General features: G+C 42.1%; 1 protein-coding gene across 1 annotated transcript in view; it reads right to left on the reverse strand.

Annotated features, from left to right (window-relative positions):
* The window catches only part of eif2b5 (eukaryotic translation initiation factor 2B, subunit 5 epsilon), a 55,941-nt gene that overhangs the window by 21,993 nt on the left and 12,528 nt on the right, over positions 1-21,420 (reverse strand). The window contains exons 4-11 of the mRNA XM_060834605.1: positions 18,167-18,344; positions 16,168-16,248; positions 15,153-15,230; positions 9,195-9,507; positions 5,258-5,403; positions 4,595-4,730; positions 2,687-2,788; positions 1,210-1,317 (exon numbers count right to left, since the gene is read on the reverse strand). Coding sequence (XP_060690588.1) covers positions 1,210-1,317; positions 2,687-2,788; positions 4,595-4,730; positions 5,258-5,403; positions 9,195-9,507; positions 15,153-15,230; positions 16,168-16,248; positions 18,167-18,344 — 1,142 coding nt within the window. The remainder of the gene's footprint in view (positions 1-1,209; positions 1,318-2,686; positions 2,789-4,594; positions 4,731-5,257; positions 5,404-9,194; positions 9,508-15,152; positions 15,231-16,167; positions 16,249-18,166; positions 18,345-21,420) is intronic.

Below are 21,420 nucleotides of genomic sequence, written 5' to 3' on the forward strand. Positions count from 1 at the left end.
ATAGTCAACATGGGTTTGTACGTGGGAAATCATGTCTCACAAACTTGATTGAGTTTTTTGGAGTAGTAACAAAGAGGATTGATGAGGGCAGAGCAGTAGATGTGATGGACTTCAGTAAGACGTTCGACAAAGTTCCCCATGGGAGACTGGTGAGCAAAGTTAGATCACATGGAATACAGGGAGAACTCGCTGTTTGGATACAGAACTGGCTCAAAGGTAGAAGACAGAGGGTGGTGGTGGAGGGTTATTTTTCAGACTGGAGGCTTGTGACCAGTGAAGTGCCTCAAGGATCGGTGTTGGGTCCATTACTTTTCATCCTTTATATAAATGATTTGGAAGTGAGTGTAAGAGGTATAGTTAGTATGTTTGCAGATGATACCAAAATCGGAGGTGTAGTGGACAGCGAAGGAGGTTACCTCAGATTACAACAGGATCTTGACTAGATGGACCAACGGGCTGAGAAGTGGCAGATGGAGTTTAATTTAGATAAATGTGAAGTGCTGCATTTTGGGAAAGTAAATCTCAGCAGGACTTATACACTTAATGATAAGGTCCTAGGGAGTGTTGCTGAACAAAGAGACCTTGGAGTGCAGGTTCATAGGGTTCAGAAAATATTTACAAGGATATTGCCAGGGTTGGATGATTTGAGCTATCCGGAGAGGCTGAACAGGCTAGGGATATGTTCTCTGGACCGTCAGAGGCTGAGGGATGACCTTATAGAGGTTTATAAAATCATGAGGGGCATGGATATGATAAATAGGCGAAGTCTTATCTCTGGGGTGGGGGAGTCCAGAACTAGAAGGCATAGGTTTAGGGGGAGAGAGGAAAGATATAAAAGAGACCTAAGGGGCAACTTTTTCACGCAGAGGGTGGTACATGTATGGAATAAGCTGTCAGAGGAAGTGGTGGAGGCTGGTACAATTGCAACATTTAAAAGGCATCTGGATTGGTAAATGAATAGGAAGGGTTTGGAGGGATATGGGCCGGGTGCTGGCAGGTGGAACTAGATTGGGTTGGGATATCTGGTCGGCTTGGGCAAGTTGGACCGAAGGGTCTGTTTCCGTGCCGTACATCTCTATGACTATCTGCATGAGCTGGAAATCCATGCAGCAATTAGTCAAACCTGACTAGACGTAACTGTCCTACTGTGATGCCCAACAAAAAAAATCAAATATTTCTACATGTCTAAAACTATCAATGGAACCTCACCTTTTACATCATCCAGCTGAGGCGAGACACTTCGACTATCTACCTCTTGTGAGCTAACACTCATCTCACTGTCACTCTCACTCCCAGATTCAGACTTTAAGCTGAGACCTGCAAAGGAGAAAAAAATTCCATGATGAGAAAACAGAAAACTAAAAGTTAAAGTTCTTGGCAGCAGAACTGATCACACAGGAAGCCCAGGTAGAGCAGAGAGGTTCTGGGCAATCTAGAGAGCTTTTTTGGGGGGTGGCGGGGGGTGGGGGGGGGGAACAGCCTAGACTAGACTATTTCTACATATTTTCACCAAGAGAAAGAAAACCAAAATACATTTCCATTGTGTTTGATGACCTAGACGAGACTCCAGCAAAGCAAATAGCTAACAATATCTCACAAAGGAGGTTTAATCCGTCTCATTTAACTTTTCATGATGAATTATCAATATCAACTATTGATTTGCCATTGTAACTGTGGTTTTCTGGCACTCCAGATTAGGGAAGTAAAGGAAGAATCTCCTCGAGCTTGCCATGAAACCTGGTTTCCACAGTCTCTGTTCTGATATCAGCACCCATTATGGAGAGTCCTGCATTTAAGTATCAAGCTCTCAGCATTGGGTTGGCTACTTTAAAATAAGTGATGCCATTTTCTGTTTTTTTTCAAACAGGTCCTACCGAAAAGAAAGAGGCCAAACACATAATACATTGGATATTCTTTTTAAACTGTTCAAGAAACAGTGAGTATCGTATCTCTCATCGCTATCTACCTGATCAGGGCTCTTCGACTACGTGGGAGAGCTTAGATTTGTTTCACTCATCAGTTAAACTTATAAAACGAGAAAGTTAATGGCAACATTTATTCTCATACAGGAGAAGTGTCAACACTAACTAATTAGGCCAAATGGTGTGATTCCAAACTATTTCTACATATTTTCACCAAGAGAAAGAAAACCAAAATACATTTTCACTGTGTTTGACAGCATGTGTCACTACCACAAAATTCCCACTGCACTTTTTTCAGCCAATCAAATACTCAATGAAGTGTGGCCACTGTTGGAATGGAAGAAAGCTGGCAGCCACTTTGTGCACAGTAAGCTTCCAAAATCAGCAACCTGATCATAAGATCATCGGTTTTAGTGAAGTTGCTGAGGAATAAATATTGGATTGAGCACCCCATGTTTTTCTTCCAAGTAGTGTTTTGAACTGTCTTGCATTCAGCTAAGGGAACAATTAAGTTTAATCCTCCCATCCCGAAGACACTCCTTTGAAAAAGGAATGCAACTGCTGAATAATGAACTGGAATGGACACTGAATTAGATAAATAGGAACAAGATGTAACTGTGCATATTTCTGGAGAAAGGACTGACTCCAGAACATGTAAAGATGATGTTTGGCAGGGCATGTGATTTCACCAAAAGGCAAAGTTGGTTGGATTAGCTCAAACTTCTCAAGCTTTAAATTCTATCATTTTTCCTGAAAATCCTTACCCCATATATTCTGCACCAGTTCATCATCTTCAATCTCATTCTCGGTAGCAGCCGTCCAGATATATCCCACACCCTGTGACCCCACTTCAGCTTGATTGTAGCCTGTGCAACAACAGATGGAATGAGAAAAGATCTGGATTGCTACAATTTTAAGGTGTGATTTCTTCCACAACTGCATGTTCCCAATTACATTTTTGTCAGGCATGTGAGGGCCACAAAGTGATCAAGAGATGAAACCATGCTTAGCATTCTACTTCCATAAGACACAGAGTCAAAATGTGTGATGCTAGAAAAACACAGGTCAGGCAGCATTCGAGGAGCAGGAGAGTCGACGTTTCAGACATCAGCTTAACAGTCCTGATGAATGGCTTATGCCCAAAACGTCAACTCTCCTGGTCCTCTGATGTTGCCAGTGCTTTTTTAGCGCCACACTTTTCGACTGACTCTCCAGCATCTACAGTTCTCACTTTCTCCAATGCATGGACGCCAACTCACGGGTTTTCTGCCTCAGAAGAGTGTGGAAGGTCTTTAAACCTATTTATCAGAGATAGATGGAATGTGGAAGCAAAACTTAAAATAGATCAGGTATGAACAATTTGCATGGTGGAGCAATGACTTGAAGGGCTATATGATCTATTTCTGCTTGTACTTTGTATGCTTGTAAACACTGCCCTATTTGAGATCACTCAGCTCAGTAACCACTCCTAGTCAACTTGCTCAATATGAGCATTAAACAAGCCATTTCACTGTTTGGATTGAAACAGTGCCAAATATGTTCACTGGGCATCTTAAAGTAATTCACAGTGAAAGAACTGCTAGTCATTCCAAAACAACAGCCAATTTGTGTAGCTCTAGGTGCTGCAGCACTGAGATGAATGGCCAGTTGATTGATTCTTAATAGTTCCAATTGAATATTGGTCAAAAGAAACTAGGAAGAACTCCCTCAAACTCTCCAGAATAACGCTCTGCGATATTTGGCATCTAGGTGAACAGATATATAGTACAGGGATTTTGACTTAATATAGGCAAAAGTGAGAACTGCAGATGCTGGAAACCAGAGTTTAGATTAGAGTAGTGCTGGAAAAGCACAGCAGGTCAGGCAGCATCCGAGGAGCAGGAAAATTAACGTTTCGGGCAAAAGCTCTTCATCAGAAATAGAGGCAGGAAGCCTCCAGGGTGGAGAGATAAGATTAGATTAGATTACTTACAGTGTGGAAATAGGCCCTTCGGCCCAACAAGTCCACACCAACCCGCCGAAGCGCAACCTAGCCAGACCCATTCCCCTAACACTATGGGCAATTTACCATGGCCAATTAACCTAACCTGCACATTTTTGGACTGTGGGAGGAAACTGGAACACCCAGAGGAAACCCAAGCAGACACGGGGAGAATGTGCAAACTCCACATAGTCGCCCGAGGCGGGAAATGAACCCGGGTCTCTGGTGCTGTGAGGCAACAGTGCTAACTACTGAGCCACCGTGCCACCCAAAATAAGTGGGGGTGTGGGGTTGGGGAGAAGGTAGCAAAGAGTACCATAAGTGAATGGGGGTGGGGATGGAGGTGATAGGTCAGAGAGGAGGGTTGCTAACTTCCCCCACCCTCCTCTCTGACCTATCACCTCCATCCCCAACCCCATTCACTTATGGTACTCTTTGCTACCTTCTTCCCAGCCCCACCACTCTTTTCTCCCCTCCCCCCATTGAACTGCTGTGCTTTTCCAGCACCACTCTGATCTAAACTTTTGACTTAATACCTCAGTTAAAAAAATGGCAACCTCTGAAAGCGCAGTATGCCATTAATGTTTCACTACATTTTTCACCCTGGATGGCGTTTCCACGGGGCATTGACACAACTTTGACTTGGAGGGGAGAGTGAGCCAGACTGATACTTTAAGTAAAACTGACTCACCTTTCACCTTCGCTTTTATGGGTGTATGGTTCATTCCTGCATCATCACTGAACTCATCGTCTTCTTCTTCCTCATCTGGTAAATGCATGGAGATCACAGTACCTTCTGGAAGTGACACATCAGGCCCCACAACTACCTGCAGGAGGTGAGACTGCATCAATTATGGTGCATCCACTGTAACTTCCTATACATGACATAACAGTTTTCTTTGAATACCTGAATGTTCTGGGGAATTTGCACTTGAATTATTATGGCACTTGGCAACTGAACAAAATTCCATTTTGCAATAAATGCAGCGCGTTAATGTCTAAGCAATCCTTGCAATAAAGAGGAAATTTTACATAAAATTGTGAACTTAAAGAGCAGACTTGGAGGGCAGAATGATTCCGTTCTGTGTTGTACTATTCTATCATTCTTTGGGAAACTTGCTACCACATAAGTGGCTCCGGTGATTAGCACAGGTTTGTTTAAGGGGAGCTAGATCTCAGCTTGCTTTGGTAATGCTTCAGGCATGACCCTGGAAAATTCCCAAGAACTCATTGAATATACAGCTAAGAATGCCTATGTATCTGCTGAAACTTGGACAAATATCAAAAATAGGGATGTAGATTGAATGCACCTGGATGACAGGCAGTTCTCTGTATTAGAATAAGTCATACTTACGTTAAATGCCAAAACACAACGCTCATTTAATCTGACTTTAGGTTTGACCTCCACATCACTGCACACAACTGATCTGTAGATATCCACCCCATCTCCAATGTGGACATTATTCCAGATGTACGCCTGATCCAGTTTCACATTGTCTCCTGTGGAGAGGAGAGGAAGTGTTTATTCATGCTTAAATTATATTTTAAAGTCTTTTCCAGGTTTTGACTTCGCCCCTCCTCTGCACTGAACATGTTTAACTGCTGAGGAGTTGGCAAACAATCTGTAGCCAAAAGGCTGTTACACATCAGTGAGAGTGAGATACTGACTGAAACCGAACTGTGACTTTCAAGAAAACAAAATTGCAGATCAACAATGGGATGATAGCAGAGCTTCAGGTCATGTACACAGACCCACTGGTCATCCCAAAGAACATGAAAGCCGCCAATTCAGTGTTACAGTGTAGGAAAATAAGTTGTCAAATTATGCACAGCAAGATGCCACAATACAGGCAGATTATTTAGTTGTAATTAAAAATAAGTTGTCTTGGTAGAGGTGTAACTAGGGGTAGGGACATTACCATTGTGCCACAAGAGCTTTCCTAGCTATGAGAATTAGACATTTTAAAAAATCAACATGCCCATGGGCGTTGTGACCCATCTCTGGAGCAGGGTGGACTCAAATCTTGGCCTCAGCTCAGTGTAGGGACACTACCAATGTGCGAGTAAAAAGTGAGGTCTGCAGATGCTGGAGATCAGAGCTAAAAATGTGTTGCTGGTTAAAGCGCAGCAGGTCAGGCAGCATCCAAGGAACAGGAAATTCAACGTTTCGGGCATAAACCCTTCATCAGGAAGGGCTTATGCCCGAAACGTCGAATTTCCTGTTCCTTGGATGCTGCCTGACCTGCTGCGCTTTAACCAGCAACACATTTTCAGCACTACCAATGTGCCACTTGACCCTTGTGAGCAGATACAGAGAGACAGAATTTTGGTGAAAGCAGATCAGCTCTGCGAAGCTGAATAATCTCCTCCTGTTTCTAAGTATTTATTACATTGGCCAATGTCCAAAATGAGATTTTATACCATTTTAAGTTAGTTTTGGAGATTTGAAAATTTTAACTATTATACATCTGATGAGTACGCTTATTTTTACTGTCAATTTACTCCAATGATGAGTTCACTCGACATAGCATCTACAGTCTCTTGGCTACATTTTATTACTGTTGGTGCCTATTAACACCATTGGTGGGGTCTCGCTTTCTGGCCCACTTACAATTTCGATGCATACATTGACTAGTTGAACCAAATGGCCATTGATAATTTTGGACATTAAATGCCATAGTTAATTCAGAAATAGCCTGTACTTACACAAAGATGATGTGTCAGAATGTGTTACAAAGAGTATATGTCCTCACGCCAAAGATAGCCACCCAGATGCATGAGCAGCTGACCCTCACGACAGTCAGCTGCGACAGAGGTGCTATTGCCAAAAATCAGACAATCCAGTTTCACCCACAAACAGATCCTATTATCAGCTTTTCTTTCTCTACGGATCCCCATAATCCATCCCTTTGCCTGCTCAACTGCTGCTTTCTCTCTCTCCAGGATTCATCTCTACCTACCATTTGCTCCATTTCCGTCCTCCCCCACTGTCTTCCGAATATATACCAACATTTTCCGAGCTACAATCAGACTTGAAGAGTCAATGGACTCGAAACGTTAAGCCTGCTTTCTCTCCACGGATGCTGCCAGACCTGCTGAGTTTCTCCAGCAAATTCCTTTTTTGTCCCTATTGTCAATATATGTGTGCACATGACTACAATTGAATAGTATGCATTTTTTTTGTCCATGCGAGCAGTTGTGATGAATTTGAATTATTGGTACTTGCTGGAAGTGCAGGAATAATTGACTGAATTTGTTGTTCTATCCCGTGAATGCATAAGCAGTATCAACTTTGTTCCGTCATTTTGCAATCATGTAACACTAACTGTGTTTGTCCATATGTGAAGCACAGTAAAGATTACTATTCTATAAAAGGGAGGGCAGACTAATGAACACCAATTCTAGCGGAAAAAAAAATAGAGGGATAAAATAGTTGGGCAAGATGAAAGAGGGGAGTTTTGAAATGATTTTAGAAAGCAAGGAACGTGAATAGAATTGGATGGAATATTCTTGATAGTAGTAGCAAACTGGTTGAATAAGCATGAGGAATGAGGTAGATCAGAGCAAGTTAAGGATGAAGTTATGAGCTAGTCTGTCCGTGAGAAGCCATTTTCTGCTGTTTTAGGCATGCTGTGTAGATATTCCCTAAGTATTGTTAGGGAGGGAATACAGGATTTGAGTGAAAGCTTTGCAACTGAGGGACAGAGGGGTGAGGAGAAGCAGTGTCAGATGGGTATCAAAAGAGAGATGATCTGGAAAAAGCGTTTTGGGGGAGGGACACAGTGGATCATGAATCTCAAATGTTCAAGGATCTGAGGGTATTCCTAGATATGTAAGGCAAGATGGGAACACTCATTTTTGGTGGGAGATTTGAAGACAAGGCCAAAAATTTTAAAATGAACCTGTACAGAAGCCAATGGAGCTTGAAATGACTATGTTGGAACACCACCACCTGTAAATTCCTGCCCAAAGTGTACACCATACCGACTTAAAACTGTGTCAATGTTCCATCAGTATCAGTACCATTAAGCGGGGGTCAGAACAGGGATGCTGGAATTGTGGGACATACTCCTCACCCTCTCTCCCTCTGCCCCTCAGACACAAATCTTCACTCCTCACTCAAATCCGGTGTTCCCTCCCTAACAGTACTTAGGGAATATCTACACAGCATGCCTAAAACAACAGAAGATGGCGAATCATCAATTCCTTCTACAGATTGCCTCATTCTCCCCTTAATATGTTTTTTGTTTCTTGGGATTAATTTGGGAGGCACAGCAGAAATTTTCACCAGAAACTTCTGCCATTGCTACTCCATTATCTTCCCTGCTATGGTCCCCTTCTCATCAAATCTTACCAGGTCCTCCTTCATATCTTTGAAGTCACTTTTATTCAATTGTAATATAATTACATCTGATTCAAGCTTCTCCCTCTCAAGACTACAAGGTGAATTTTATCATATTAGTTCTCTGCCTCTTTAGCATTCCTTCACCTTGAGTTCCCTAATCAAGTGTGCCTCATGACATCAAATCCAGAACTTATTCGCAGCATACCGCAAGCTGCTCCAAAAAAAAACCTGAGAGAAGGAGGAATTTCTTTACTCCTCTTTGGAGTATCTTTGGAATGCTCTAGCTCAGAAATCCATGGATGCTACTTAATTGAGTTTAGATAAGATTAGATTAGATTACTTAGTGTGAAAACAGGCCCTTCGGCCCAACAAGTCCACACCGACCTGCCAAAGCACAACCCACCCATACCCCTACATTTACCCCTTACCTAACGCTACGGGCAATTTAGCATGGCCAATTCACCTGACCCGCACATCTTTGGACTGGGAGGAAACCGGAGCACCCGGAGGAAACCCACGCAGACACGGGGAGAACGTGCAAATTCCACACAGTCAGTCGCCTGAGTCGGGAATTGAACCCGGGTCTCAGGCGCTGTGAGGCAGCAGTGTTAACCACTGTGCCACCGTGCCGCCCATTTATTCAAGACACTGATCGATTTTGAGGTACTAAGGGAGTTAAGGGATTTGAAGATGCTACAGGGAGTTAGGGCTGAGGTAGAAGATCAGCCACATCTCGATGAATGATGGAAAAAACTCAAAAGGTATAATGGCCTACTCTATTGCCTGGATACTTAAATTCATGTGTGTACTGGCCACATATTAAGAAATCACAAACTACACAGAAAAGTACTTACAAGTAGCCAGTTAGAAACTAAGATTACTGTAATGCAAAGAGCTATTTTGGCTAATTGTTGCAAATTGAATTCAAAATTGTATAATGGCCTACCTATAACACAGTTGTAGCCAATCACACTGTTGGAAATGAAGCAGTTAGTCCCAATTATGGTGCCTCGGCCGATCACTACATTTTCTTCAACCACACTTCCCTGGCCCAGGCTGACCTCTGACCCTCGGTAGACATTGTGCCGCAGATGAACACTGAATCCTTTCTCATCTTCCGAGAAGTTCATCTCCGGCGTCAAAGGGTAAGCCCAGCGACGGATAATATCTGAACACACAGCCTCATACATGAGCAGATTGGAGACCCGCACTCCATATTCATCAGACGTCACGTGCATGTGAATCTGATTACCTAAAATCTAAAACACAAGGATATCAACACATTACAACGTACAATGAGATTGGACAAGTCCCATCGGAAAGGTAGTTCCAGAATATTACTTCAACTTAAAGTGACAATACTTCAAACCGACACTGGAGCAGCAAACCAGATGTTGAGAGTTTAAACCTCATTATTGTCAGGCAGTAAACTGAGTTCAATATCTTTAGTTATTTGAGAGATCAAACTAGAAAGCTTCTTCTAAAACCCGAGCTGCTGCAACTCAAAATACTCTGCCCGAACGTTAGCTGAAAGCAAATCTAATAGGAACTTTCAAAAGAGAATTGCAGTCATGAGTTTGTTTACTGGGGGTCATTGGGACTCTAAATAAACTTTCTTTGCTAAGTAAATATATTATTTTCTGTGACGCCTGCTATAAACAGGGCTGGGAGAAGCACACACTAATGGTCCACAAGAGTCAGTATTAGTATAATTGTGTTTTTAAAAAATGTATATTCATGACATTAATCATGTTAATGAATCGGGTTTACTAGACAGCATCATTTTAAAGTCTGCAGATATTATGAAACTTGCAAGTCTTCTAAATGATGACATTTCTGGAGGACATAGACTAGAAAAACAGGCAGACAACATGGAAGATAAAGGTTAGTACATATTTAGTATATAATGCAAAGTGTAGGCATGGTGGACCAACTGGTCTTCAGTTGGTTGCTTATCTAATGAGCATGACTGGTATAGCCAGTGAATAATTGATCATATCAATTTCCTGTGGAAGAGATTAGTGAATCACCATCTCGAGTTGTTGTAGGCCAAAGTCAGGAATCTCACAACACCTGAGATATTGCCCTCAGTCCAACCATCTTTAGTTGCTTTGTCAATGACCTTCCCTCCATCAGGTGAAGTGGAGGAAAACACACAGACACAGAATAGTCTGTATATTCTGTGCCTGTGCACTTCCCTCCACTTCACCTCACGAAGGAGCAGCGCACTGAAAGCTTGTGATTTTAAATAAACCTGCTCGACTATAACCTAGTGTCATAAGTCTTCGGACTTAATCCACCCCAGTTCAACACTGCCATTCCACATCACGTTGCAGGCCATGCTGTGTAGGTATTCCCAAAGTATTGTTAAGGGGAGAGTACAGAATTTTAATTTGGTGATACTGATGGGTCAGTGATAGAATTCTAAGTCAGTATGGTGTATAACTTGATTGAGAACTTGCGGATGGTGGTGCTCCCATGGTTCTGCTCCCTTTGTTCAAAGTTTGTGCGAAGATTTGTAGCTCGGGTGCTTGTTGTAGTGGTTCTGTTCGCCGAGCTGGAAGTTTTTGTTGCAAACGTTTCGTCCCCTGGCTAGGAGACATCATCAGTGCTGTGGAGCCTCCTGCAAAGCGCTTCTTTGATGTTTCTTCCGGCATTTATAGTGGTCTGTCCTTGCCGCTTCCGGGTGTCAGTTGCAGCTGTCCGCTGTAGTGATTGGTATATTGGGTCCAGGTCGATGTGTCTGTTGATGGAATTTGTGGATGAATGCCATGCCTCTAGGAATTCCCTGGCTGTTCTCTGTCTGGCTTGCCCTATGATAGCCGGAACAAACATCAAAGAAGCGCTTCGCAGGAGGCTCCACAGCACTGATAATGTCTCCTAGCCAGGGGACGAAACGTTTGCAACAAAAACTTCCAGCTCGGCGAACAGAACCACTACAACAAGCACCCGAGCTACAAATCTTCGCACAAACTTTGAACACTTACGGGCGAGAGACGCTGAGACAAGCCAGGAAATGGGAATCCTGCGCTAACCGCCTAAGCGCAACATATGAACAACTCCGGTTTCTACACGAATGCCGAAAGAATCAAATCCTTCCACAATGTGTCAGGTACAGACCACCAGTCAATAATCCACAAGCCAGGGAAACAGCCAAGCAGAACGGACTCAGGATGATCCAGGTAATGATCACAGACGCTCACAACCAACTGCACAAATACAAACAAGAAATTGCGCGCCAAAAGTCGTTAATTTCAAAGACCGCTAATCATGAATGGACCCGGACCATAGAACAGGCTGTCACTATAGGACAGAACAGGACAACACATCACAAAAAAACGGCACTAAAAGAAAAACTGGCCAAACTAACACACAAAAAAGAGGACACTACAACACACACCTGGGTTAAAAACCTCTCCCACAGACAGCTCACAGACATGGAAAGAACTATACTGACCAAGGGACTCAACTACAACCACAGGGACGCCAAGACAGCAGACTTCCTAGCAGCACTGGAATGCACACTCAGGAACAATGGACTGACTGAAGAGACACAACAAACAGTGAGACAAATGGTCGTACCTATGATGATAAGAAAAAGACAAACACATAACCTCAACACCAAGGAGAGGGAAGCACTGAAAGCACTAAGAAATGATAAGAACATAATCATACAACCAGCAGATAAAGGCAGAATGACTGTCATCCTAGATAAATCAGACTACATCAAAAAAGCACAACACCTACTAGCAGACACCAACACCTACCAAATAAAGGATTCGGACCCCACACCACAACTCACCAATAGAATAAATAACACTCTAAGGAATCTACAAAAAAACGGACAGATAACCAAAGCGGACCTACAAAGAATGAAACACGGAAAGCAACAACACCCCCAGATTCTATGGACTACCCAAAGTACACAAACCAGACATCCCACTCAGACCCATAGTATCACTACCAGGGACACCAGCATACAAACTGACCAAAGAACTACAACAGAAACTGAAACACCTGGTCAGCGGATCCAAACACTCCATACAATCAACACAGGAATTCTTGGACGCCATCAGGAATACACACATAGACAAAGAAGAAACCATGATCTCATTCGACGTGACGGCACTGTTCACATCAATTGACAAAACCCTAGCCAGAGAAACAATAGCCAACCGACTGGACATACATAACAGAAAACAGGAGGCGGAACCTATCAACAAAGACGGCATACTTAAACTACTGGACTTATGCCTCACTACACACTTTACATTCAACAATCAGATATACGAACAAATCAACGGAACACCCATGGGATCACCAATCTCGGGACTCATAGCAGAGGCAGTTATGCAAAGGTTAGAACAAACAGCCCTACCACAAATTCAACCCAAACTCTGGGTCAGATATGTCGATGACACTTTCGTAATCATCAAAAACACGGAAATAGAAAAAACACATCGGATCATCAATGCCACACTCACAGGCATCCGATTCACGAGAGAAGTAGAAAAGGATAGCCAACTCCCATTCCTAGACGTGATGGTACAGAGAACACCGAACGGAGAATTCACCACAAGGGTACACAGGAAAACAACACACACAGACCAAGTCCTAAACTATGAAAGTAACCACCCCAACACACACAAACGAAGCTGCATCAGGACACTATTCAAAAGAGCTACAACTCACTGCAGTACACCAGAACTGTGAAAAGAGGAAGAGGAACACCTATACAAGGTATTCGCCAGAAACTGATACCCGCGCAACTTTATCAACAGATGCCCAACAGATAGACCACGGAACGAGGACATGCCACAACCAAAAGGACTAGCCACACTACCATACATCAGGAGCGTTTCAGAACTGACAGCCAGACTACTGCGACCCCTAGGACTCATAACGGCACACAAACCAACAGCCACGCTCAGACAACAACTTACTAGAACAAAGGAGCCAATACCCAACATGAGCAAAACTAATGTAGTTTATAAAATACCATGCAAGGACTGCACAAAACACTATATAGGACAAACAGGAAGACAGCTAACAATCCGCATACATGAACACCAACTAGCCACGAAACGACACGACCAACTATCCCTAGTAGCCACACACTCAGACAACAAGCAACATAAATTCGACTGGGAAAACACTACTATCATAGGGCAAGCCAGACAGAGAACAGCCAGGGAATTCCTAGAGGCATGGCATTCATCCACAAATTCCATCAACAGACACATCGACCTGGACCCAATATACCAATCACTACAGCGGACAGCTGAAACTGACACCCGGAAGCGGCAAGGACAGACCACTATAAATGCCGGAAGAAACATCAAAGAAGCGCTTCGCAGGAGGCTCCACAGCACTGATGATGTCTCCTAGCCAGGGGACGAAACGTTTGCAACAAAAACTTCCAGCTCGGCGAACAGAACCGCTCCCTTTGTTTTTCTAGTAAAGGTCACCTTTTGGGAAGTGCTTTCAAAAATACCAATTAATTTGTTGCAATGCATCTTGAGATAGTGCACGCTGCAGCCAGAGTGTTGGTGATAAAGAAGGGGAGTTGTTCAAGTGTTGGGTGATGTGCCGAATAAGTTAATTGCTTTGTCCTACGTGGTGTCTAACTTCCTGTGTTGCCGAGTCCACACATGTCGGCAACTGGAAGACATTCTTCATACTCCAAACTTGCGCCTTGCAGATAATGGTGGACATGCTTTGGGGTTATGGTACGTGAGATATTTGCCACAGAATTCCCAACCTCTGATCAACTCTTATAGCCAGAGTATTTGCATGGCTAGACCAGTTCAGCTTTTAATCAATGGTAAATTCCCAGGATGTTAATAGGGACTCATTTAGGGATGGTAATGCTGTTGAACATCAAGGAGAGATGGTTAGATCCTCTCATATGAGATGGTCACTGCTTGTCATTTCTGTAGCATGTTACTTGTCAAGCCTGAATATTGCATGCAGGAACAGACCGCTCTATTGGCTATGGAATTTCAAATAGCACTGAACACTGTGCAATCATAATCAAATATATACCCAATTCTGACCTTATGATGGAGGGAAGGTGATTGACAAAGAAGCTGAAGGTGGTTGGGCTGAGGCCAGTTGGATTGAGGGCAATATCTTGAGGAACTCCTGCAGAGATGTTCTAGGACCGAAATGATTGGCCTCCAAAGAACCTCAAACATCTTCCTTGGTGCCAGATATGAGTCCAACGACTGGAAAATTGACCCTGTCCTCCCCAACCTCCACACCACCCACTTCATCATGCCCATTGATTTCAGTTTTGTTAAGCTTTATAGATGCCAAACTCTGCTAAATGCTACCTTGATGTCAAGTCAGTCATTTTCATCCCAACTCTGAAGTACAGCTCTTACCTTGACTATAATGAGATCAAAAGCCTGATCCTGCAACAACCCAAACAAAGCATTGGTATTCAGGTTAGAAGTGCTCTTTGACAGTACTGTCAATGACACCTTCCATCACTTTGCTGGCAATTGAGAGTAGACTAATGACCTGATAATCAATGGGATTGGAATTAGCCTACGTTTTGTAGTCAGGACCTAGTTGGAAGATTTTCCACATTGCTGGGTTGCTTCACCATCCTACAGTACTATCACTCCCGTGATGCCTTATTCCAACTTGTTATGGACACCATATTTTGCCAGAGTCTTGGATAGTATAACAACCTATAACATAGTCAAGCATCAATCTACACACATGAAGAGGGAGGGAAGAGAACCAAAATAATTGCAGAATGTTATCTAATGGTACGATATCTAAAATCTGCCAAAGGGAGAGCGAACAGAGAGACTGAAGCTGGATTTACATGACTGTAAATCCACTACCTACAACTAAATTTTAAATACAGCCAAGTAGCATATTGAAGACTCACCTCTTCATTAACAAGTATCCCACGCACAAAGTCATCCCTGGTTTGGTAGTCAAAGTTATCAGTGAACAGCTCTGCAACCTGGGAAGAAAACTCAATATTAGAGATGGCAGAAACGCTGAAATATAAATGCAGCCTTTTGGAAATTCAAGGGAATCCCATCAACAGTTAGGAGAGGTAAAAAACAGTGGCCGCATTAGCAATCTCCTTCAGGACTGCAGCAAGCTTTCAAACTGAAACACTGATCTTATCACTTCCTGACTTTATGGACCTGATTGAAGTGAAAAGTGCTGGAATTGCCAGATTCTCCACGATTCATCTTGGTTTCTAACCTGCAACATTTTAAATTGCAGGTACCCTTCTCCACAGCAAGTGAATATTTTTGCTTGCCTGACATACAAATAGAAGATTAAAAAAGATTTAAGTGTCTCTATGCATCTAAACGCAGGTGTGTAAGGTTCGGTTGTTCCCTATTTTACAAAAATGACTGATCACACGCTCAATTTACCAGAACGAAGAAGCCCTACCTATCAGGAAGGATTTTTCTCCAAACAAGCGAAGGTTGGGGGATTGATAGGGTAGAAGCCAAGAAGATCTGTCCACTTGTGAGGAAGTCCAAAGCGAGAGTCCACAAACAAAGATAGCTATTAATAAATCTAATGTGGAATTCAGGAGAATCTACTTGATACAGAGAATAGTCTTTTGGGTGAATGGTACAGATACATTTAAGAACAAGCTGGATGAATACTTGAGGGTAAAACAAATAGAAAGACACTCAGATAGGGTGTGATGGAGTAGAGCGGGAGGAGGCTTTTGTGGAGTGTAAACACAGACAAAGACCAGCTGGGCAAATGATCTGTTTGTGTCCTGGAAATACTAAATAATATAAATGTAAATCCTTATTTCTATTTTAATTAGTTTTGCACACATATTGCACAAGTTCCATCGCTACTGCAGTGGAGATACTGATCATCCCAAGCCCTCTCCTGTGAAATAATCAGGACACATCTTCACTGACCTGTGGTGAACAGATGCTTATATGACAGTCCAGAAGATCATGGCGGATTTCAATCTCATCCGTGCTGCTGTGGAACATGTGCTGGAGAAAACAAGATACGAACAGCATTGAACTAAAACTTCGTCTCACATTAGAAGCCAAGTGGCCTACACAGACTGTTCTTGAGAATGGCTGCCTCATTAGTGGATAAACTCTGTGAGCTATTAGTGACAAAAATTAAAGGTGGATGAAAATTAAAGTTTGCTTTAAACTTTATTAGTGACCCCCCCATCCCGCCACATTGCGTCCTCCCATACATACCTCGTGTCAAAGATAATAACTTGACCAAATGCCAAAATGAAAAGCTGCAACAGTCAGATGGAAAACTACAGTAATTTGTGAATAAGGCTTTAGGAAAGTGTGATGGTAGACATGCAGTACAATTATTAGGATAAATGTATTGAATTTGCTCCCTCAGCAAAAAAAAATCACTCACCAAGCACACACATCAGGATTCCATTAATGAACTCAACAGCTAGTTCTTTCCATTGTAAGTTAACATCTTTAGAAATGTGCAAGAATGATTGATCTCCACATCCAAATTCTGCACATGAGCCCCCCACCACCTCAACATGTAAATTCCATAATATTTTATCTATTGATTCAGTCCCTCCAAACACAGACACGTAGAGAATGTACTCATCGGACTGGTGTACAGCAGTGGGGACGGTTGTAGGTTTGTCACTGAACAAACAAACAGAAGAGTACAATCCTTCTAGCATGTTATACAATTCAATGAGAAACTGGCTGGTCTGTGACCCATATTCAAAATATTTGGCTTTGTCCTCTATCCCTTAATACCTCTGGTTTACAAGAAATTACCAATCACAAATTTACAATTAATAATTGGATTTATTTGCAAATTACCACTAGAGATCAAGAACTACTGGCACCCTTTTCATATTGCAGTGTCTCCTACATTCACACTGGAAAGGTCTGGCTCTAATTTTTAAAGCTATATTCCCTATTGCTGAACTGCCTAGTACTTTGAAAACTTGGTGCCAAATCACACCCAAACTTCTCAATTCCAAAGAATTAGAAATAACTTAACCCTTGGTGTCCATGCATCATTCCGGTAAAACTACACTGCAACCCCACCAAAGCCAGTCCATTCTTCCTAAAATGTGACACCCAGAACTGAACACATTGTTCCAGATGTGTTTCAGCCAGGGCTCTATATATCTCTGGCACAGCTTCTACCCTTTACATAAAGGTCAGCTCGGGTACAACTAGTTGCGGCTGCAGTTTGGAAGCTGTAGAACACCGTGAAATGGATCTATCATAGACCAAAAAAAATGCAGAGACAACAAAAGCCCTTCAGACCTATTCCAAGGTCAAAGAAATTTAGTCCCAATATTTGTAATGTCCATGTTATTTATACACTTTCGGATACAAACCCAGTCCTTCAGTGATGTAGCAAAAAGGTAAGTTAATCGAGGCCTGTGCCCCCTGCCTTACAGTGATAGGCCAATGCCTCAGTACTTTAGAGGCACGCATCTGTTTGACGTTAATGTAGACTTCAATTACAAAACTCCCATTTAAATACATTAACCGAGCTCAGCATTTGTGCATTTCAGTTAAGTGTTTAGCAACTTAAAACTCAATTGATTTCAGGCAGTGTCAGAGGTTCTCAAACTGCATCGACCAACTGCCATACACCTGCATCATTCCACAGCCTGCCCACTGTTAACAATTTGAATATCTAATTGAAACTGCCTGAAGATGCCATCAGCTGCTCACGTTTTCCTGACTCTGAGGAAGGAATCAAAACAAGTTGCACATGCCCCACGTTGCCAGTCTTCCATGCAGTGGGAAGGTGGAGAGTACTGGCAACTTCAGAGGCCAATTCATCCACCTTGTGGTTTTGGCAAATTATATTTGCAACAACTGTTAGGACAAGGTCTATGGAGGAAGTATTTCAGCAAAGGGATTAATTGCTGGGTCATTCAATGATACGTACCATGGGAAATCGGAATTTCTTCAGATTATGGGCTTTCTGATAATGCAGCACACGGCTTGTTTTGCTGTCCATGACTGCAATGATGTCATCCTCTTTACACCTTGTCCTGTGCCCTGGCGATGACTCTTTGAAAATCATTGTCATAACAGATACATTCTTCTCCAGCTTTCGCCGTGCCCTACATAAAACCAGACACAAGGGGACACAATACAAGCAGTAGTGAGTCATAAAGAGCTGCAAGAATGGTCTGAAGTTTTAGTGAGGTTAAGTTATTAAACTGAACAGGTGTGTTAAGAAATCTGGGTCTGCTTTTTGTTCTTGTTGTCTCAGACATGGAGATGCTTATCTGTGATTCAGATTCAGGACATTTCCAATATCTAATCATGAGTGTGGAAGTGGGATGGTTGAGAAAGGTAGTACAGTAGATGTATGGACTACAACAGAACACTTTATAAATCAACACGTATCAGATTTACTTGGAGTTGGAAGCATAAGATTGAAGGATTAGTGACAATTTAGTATTCAAATAGTTAAAGAAAATAGGACGTGATTATAAGAAGATTGCAGATGAAGAATAAGTGAGTGGTCAAAAATCTAGCAGATGAAGCATAATGTGGGTAAATGCAGACTTACTCATTTTGGCAGGAAGAATAAAAAGACAGAACTACTTGAATAGAACTGCAGAATTTTGAGGTGCAGAGGGATCCCGATATTCTAGTGCATTAATCACAAAACATTAGCATTCAGGAGCAGCAAGAAATTAGTATTTTATTACTAGTAAAATTGGAAAGTGAAGTGTAATGCTTCACTTATAGGGTGCATTGATGAGACCAATGCAGTTTTAGTCTTCTTATTTAAAGGAAAGACTAAGGCATTGCAGGCAGTTCAGAGAAGATTTACTCGGTTGATAGCTGGAATGAACAGGTTGTCTTCTGAGGAGAGATTGGACAGGCTCAGCTTGTTTCCACTCAAGTTTAGAAGAGTGATGGATAACCTGATTTAAGTATCTCAGCTCTTGTATGGTTTGGATAAGGTGAATGGGGAAAAGATCTTGCAGGTAAGTCCAGTACTAAAGGAAGCTGTTTAAAAATTAGGAACTGCCCTTTTAGGACAGAGATGAGGAGAATTTTCTCAAAGGCATTGAATGGCTTTGGCACACTCTGCCTCAAAAACAAGTGGGACAACTGAATATTTTTAAGGTGGATTCTTGTTAGGCAAGGAAACCAAACATTATCAGAGGTAGATGGGAATGTGGAATGCAAAGCATAAACAGATCAGCCAAGATCTTATCGAAAGCTGCATTTGCTTGAAAAACCAATAGCCTAATCCTGCTCCTAATTTGTACGTTTGTAAAAGGTGGTAGATAGTAGGAACGTTAAGAAGCTAATTCTGGCCAGAAGGAAGTATCCATCAAGCACAGGATATGGGAGTGGGCAGGAAAATACAGCTGAAGCCCAAGATCAGTGATGATCATGCTGAATGGTGGAGTAGGCTCGATGAGTAGTATGGTCAACTGCTGTCAGCATCTGTTGTGCTGCATTTGTAGCATTGTCTTTGTTATACATGTGATCTGGGCTTGTTATAGGCACTGCACTTTCAAAGTTTGGGGTTAATATAATAATTAGTAGTAAACGGTTCAGGAAGGAACACACAGACTAGTGAAACAGGCAAACAGGTAGCAGATACAAAGCAATGGGCCAGATGTGCACTTTGGGAGGATCAAGATGGAGAGATAGTATAATCTGAATCATACTATTTTGAGGGGAGTGCATGAGCAGATGGATCTGAGGCTGCACAACCACAAACCTTTGATGGTGACGAGCAAGTTGATAACATTTTCAACAAAGAACATGGAATATTTAGCTTTATAAAATGGAAAACTGCATATAACATCAAAGAAGCTATGCAAAGCCATTTCAAAACCATTGTTAGATCTCACGGAGTTCTGTATACAATTCTCTGCACTGTAGTTTAGAAAAAATGTCAAGGTCTCGGAGATTATGTAAAAGAGGTTCACCAGGGTATCTTGAACAAAGAACTTTCAATTCTGCGGAATGGTTGAGATGGCTCTCAGAGAGCACAAAGAGGTGGAGGGAGAGGAATTAAAGTTGTGTTATTTTAACAGAACACTTTAGGGAGAAACTGCTCCTGATTACAAGTGGCTCCCCAAACAGCTACAATCTTGAAGTCATAGTGATACATGCGCAGAAAGAGACCCTTCGCTCCGAATCGTTCGTGCTGACCAGACGTCCTTTTTAAATCTAGTTCCATTTGCTAGCATTTGGCCCATATCCCTCTAAACCCTTTCTATTCATATATCTAATTCTTGTAATTGTACCAGCCTCCACTACTTCCTCTGGCAGCTGCCAAAGATTTGAAGTATTTGGCAAAAAATAGAGGGTAAATGACAAAAATTCCTAACATCTGAAAACGTGGCGGAACAAGGTACCATAGAAACATTCTGAAGGCTAGATGGCATACACTTGATGAGGACTTGCAGCTTACGGGAAAACTGTTAGCGTGTGCATCGAAATTGGAGAGTTCTTCCAAAGAGCTATATACACAACTGGACAAATGGTCTCACTGTTTATGAATATACTGTGCCTCTACTGTATATGGGGGACTGATAATGCAACCCCAAGCTATAACAATACCTTGCCTCACCAACTTGTGAATATCGGAAAACACCACAACACCCTATCTTTCAGTGGAGTTTTTACTGAATTACAACAAAGTATGCTCTAACTACTCTCTTTCATTCTAAACTTCAGACCCTAGAAAAAGCCTGCCCTAGTACTTTTTGTTCAAAAATCTAAGGGTGTACTCATTCTAAGCACAGGAAAGAAATAGTGCAGACAACAAGGAAGAGCCAGGGAGAGAGATCTATGTCAGACAACCCAACCTACGACTAGAAACTTCTCAACAATGAGCACGAGGTGTTACATGAATTATTTGAAATTTTCTATTGAATTAAATACTGCATTCAATTATTAGGGAAAGATACATTATTTATATTTTAGACATTTATATTTTAATTATTTTGCATCCCTCAGCTCTTTTAACAAAACAAAAATCTAACGTGAATCTCCTGCTTTATTTGACAATGTTAACGTATCAGACAGATGTGGAACCATGCCGACACTGGTGTTACAGATACACAAGATGTGCCAACGTAAGGTTAGCCCTTCGAAGGGGGCGTTGTAACTAAGTAAGGCTGACACTGCGAGATGTCTATTGTGTAATAATTATTGTGT

The sequence above is a fragment of the Hemiscyllium ocellatum genome, chromosome 13 (genome assembly GCF_020745735.1).
Source record: "Hemiscyllium ocellatum isolate sHemOce1 chromosome 13, sHemOce1.pat.X.cur, whole genome shotgun sequence".
NCBI classification, from domain to species: domain Eukaryota; kingdom Metazoa; phylum Chordata; class Chondrichthyes; order Orectolobiformes; family Hemiscylliidae; genus Hemiscyllium; species Hemiscyllium ocellatum.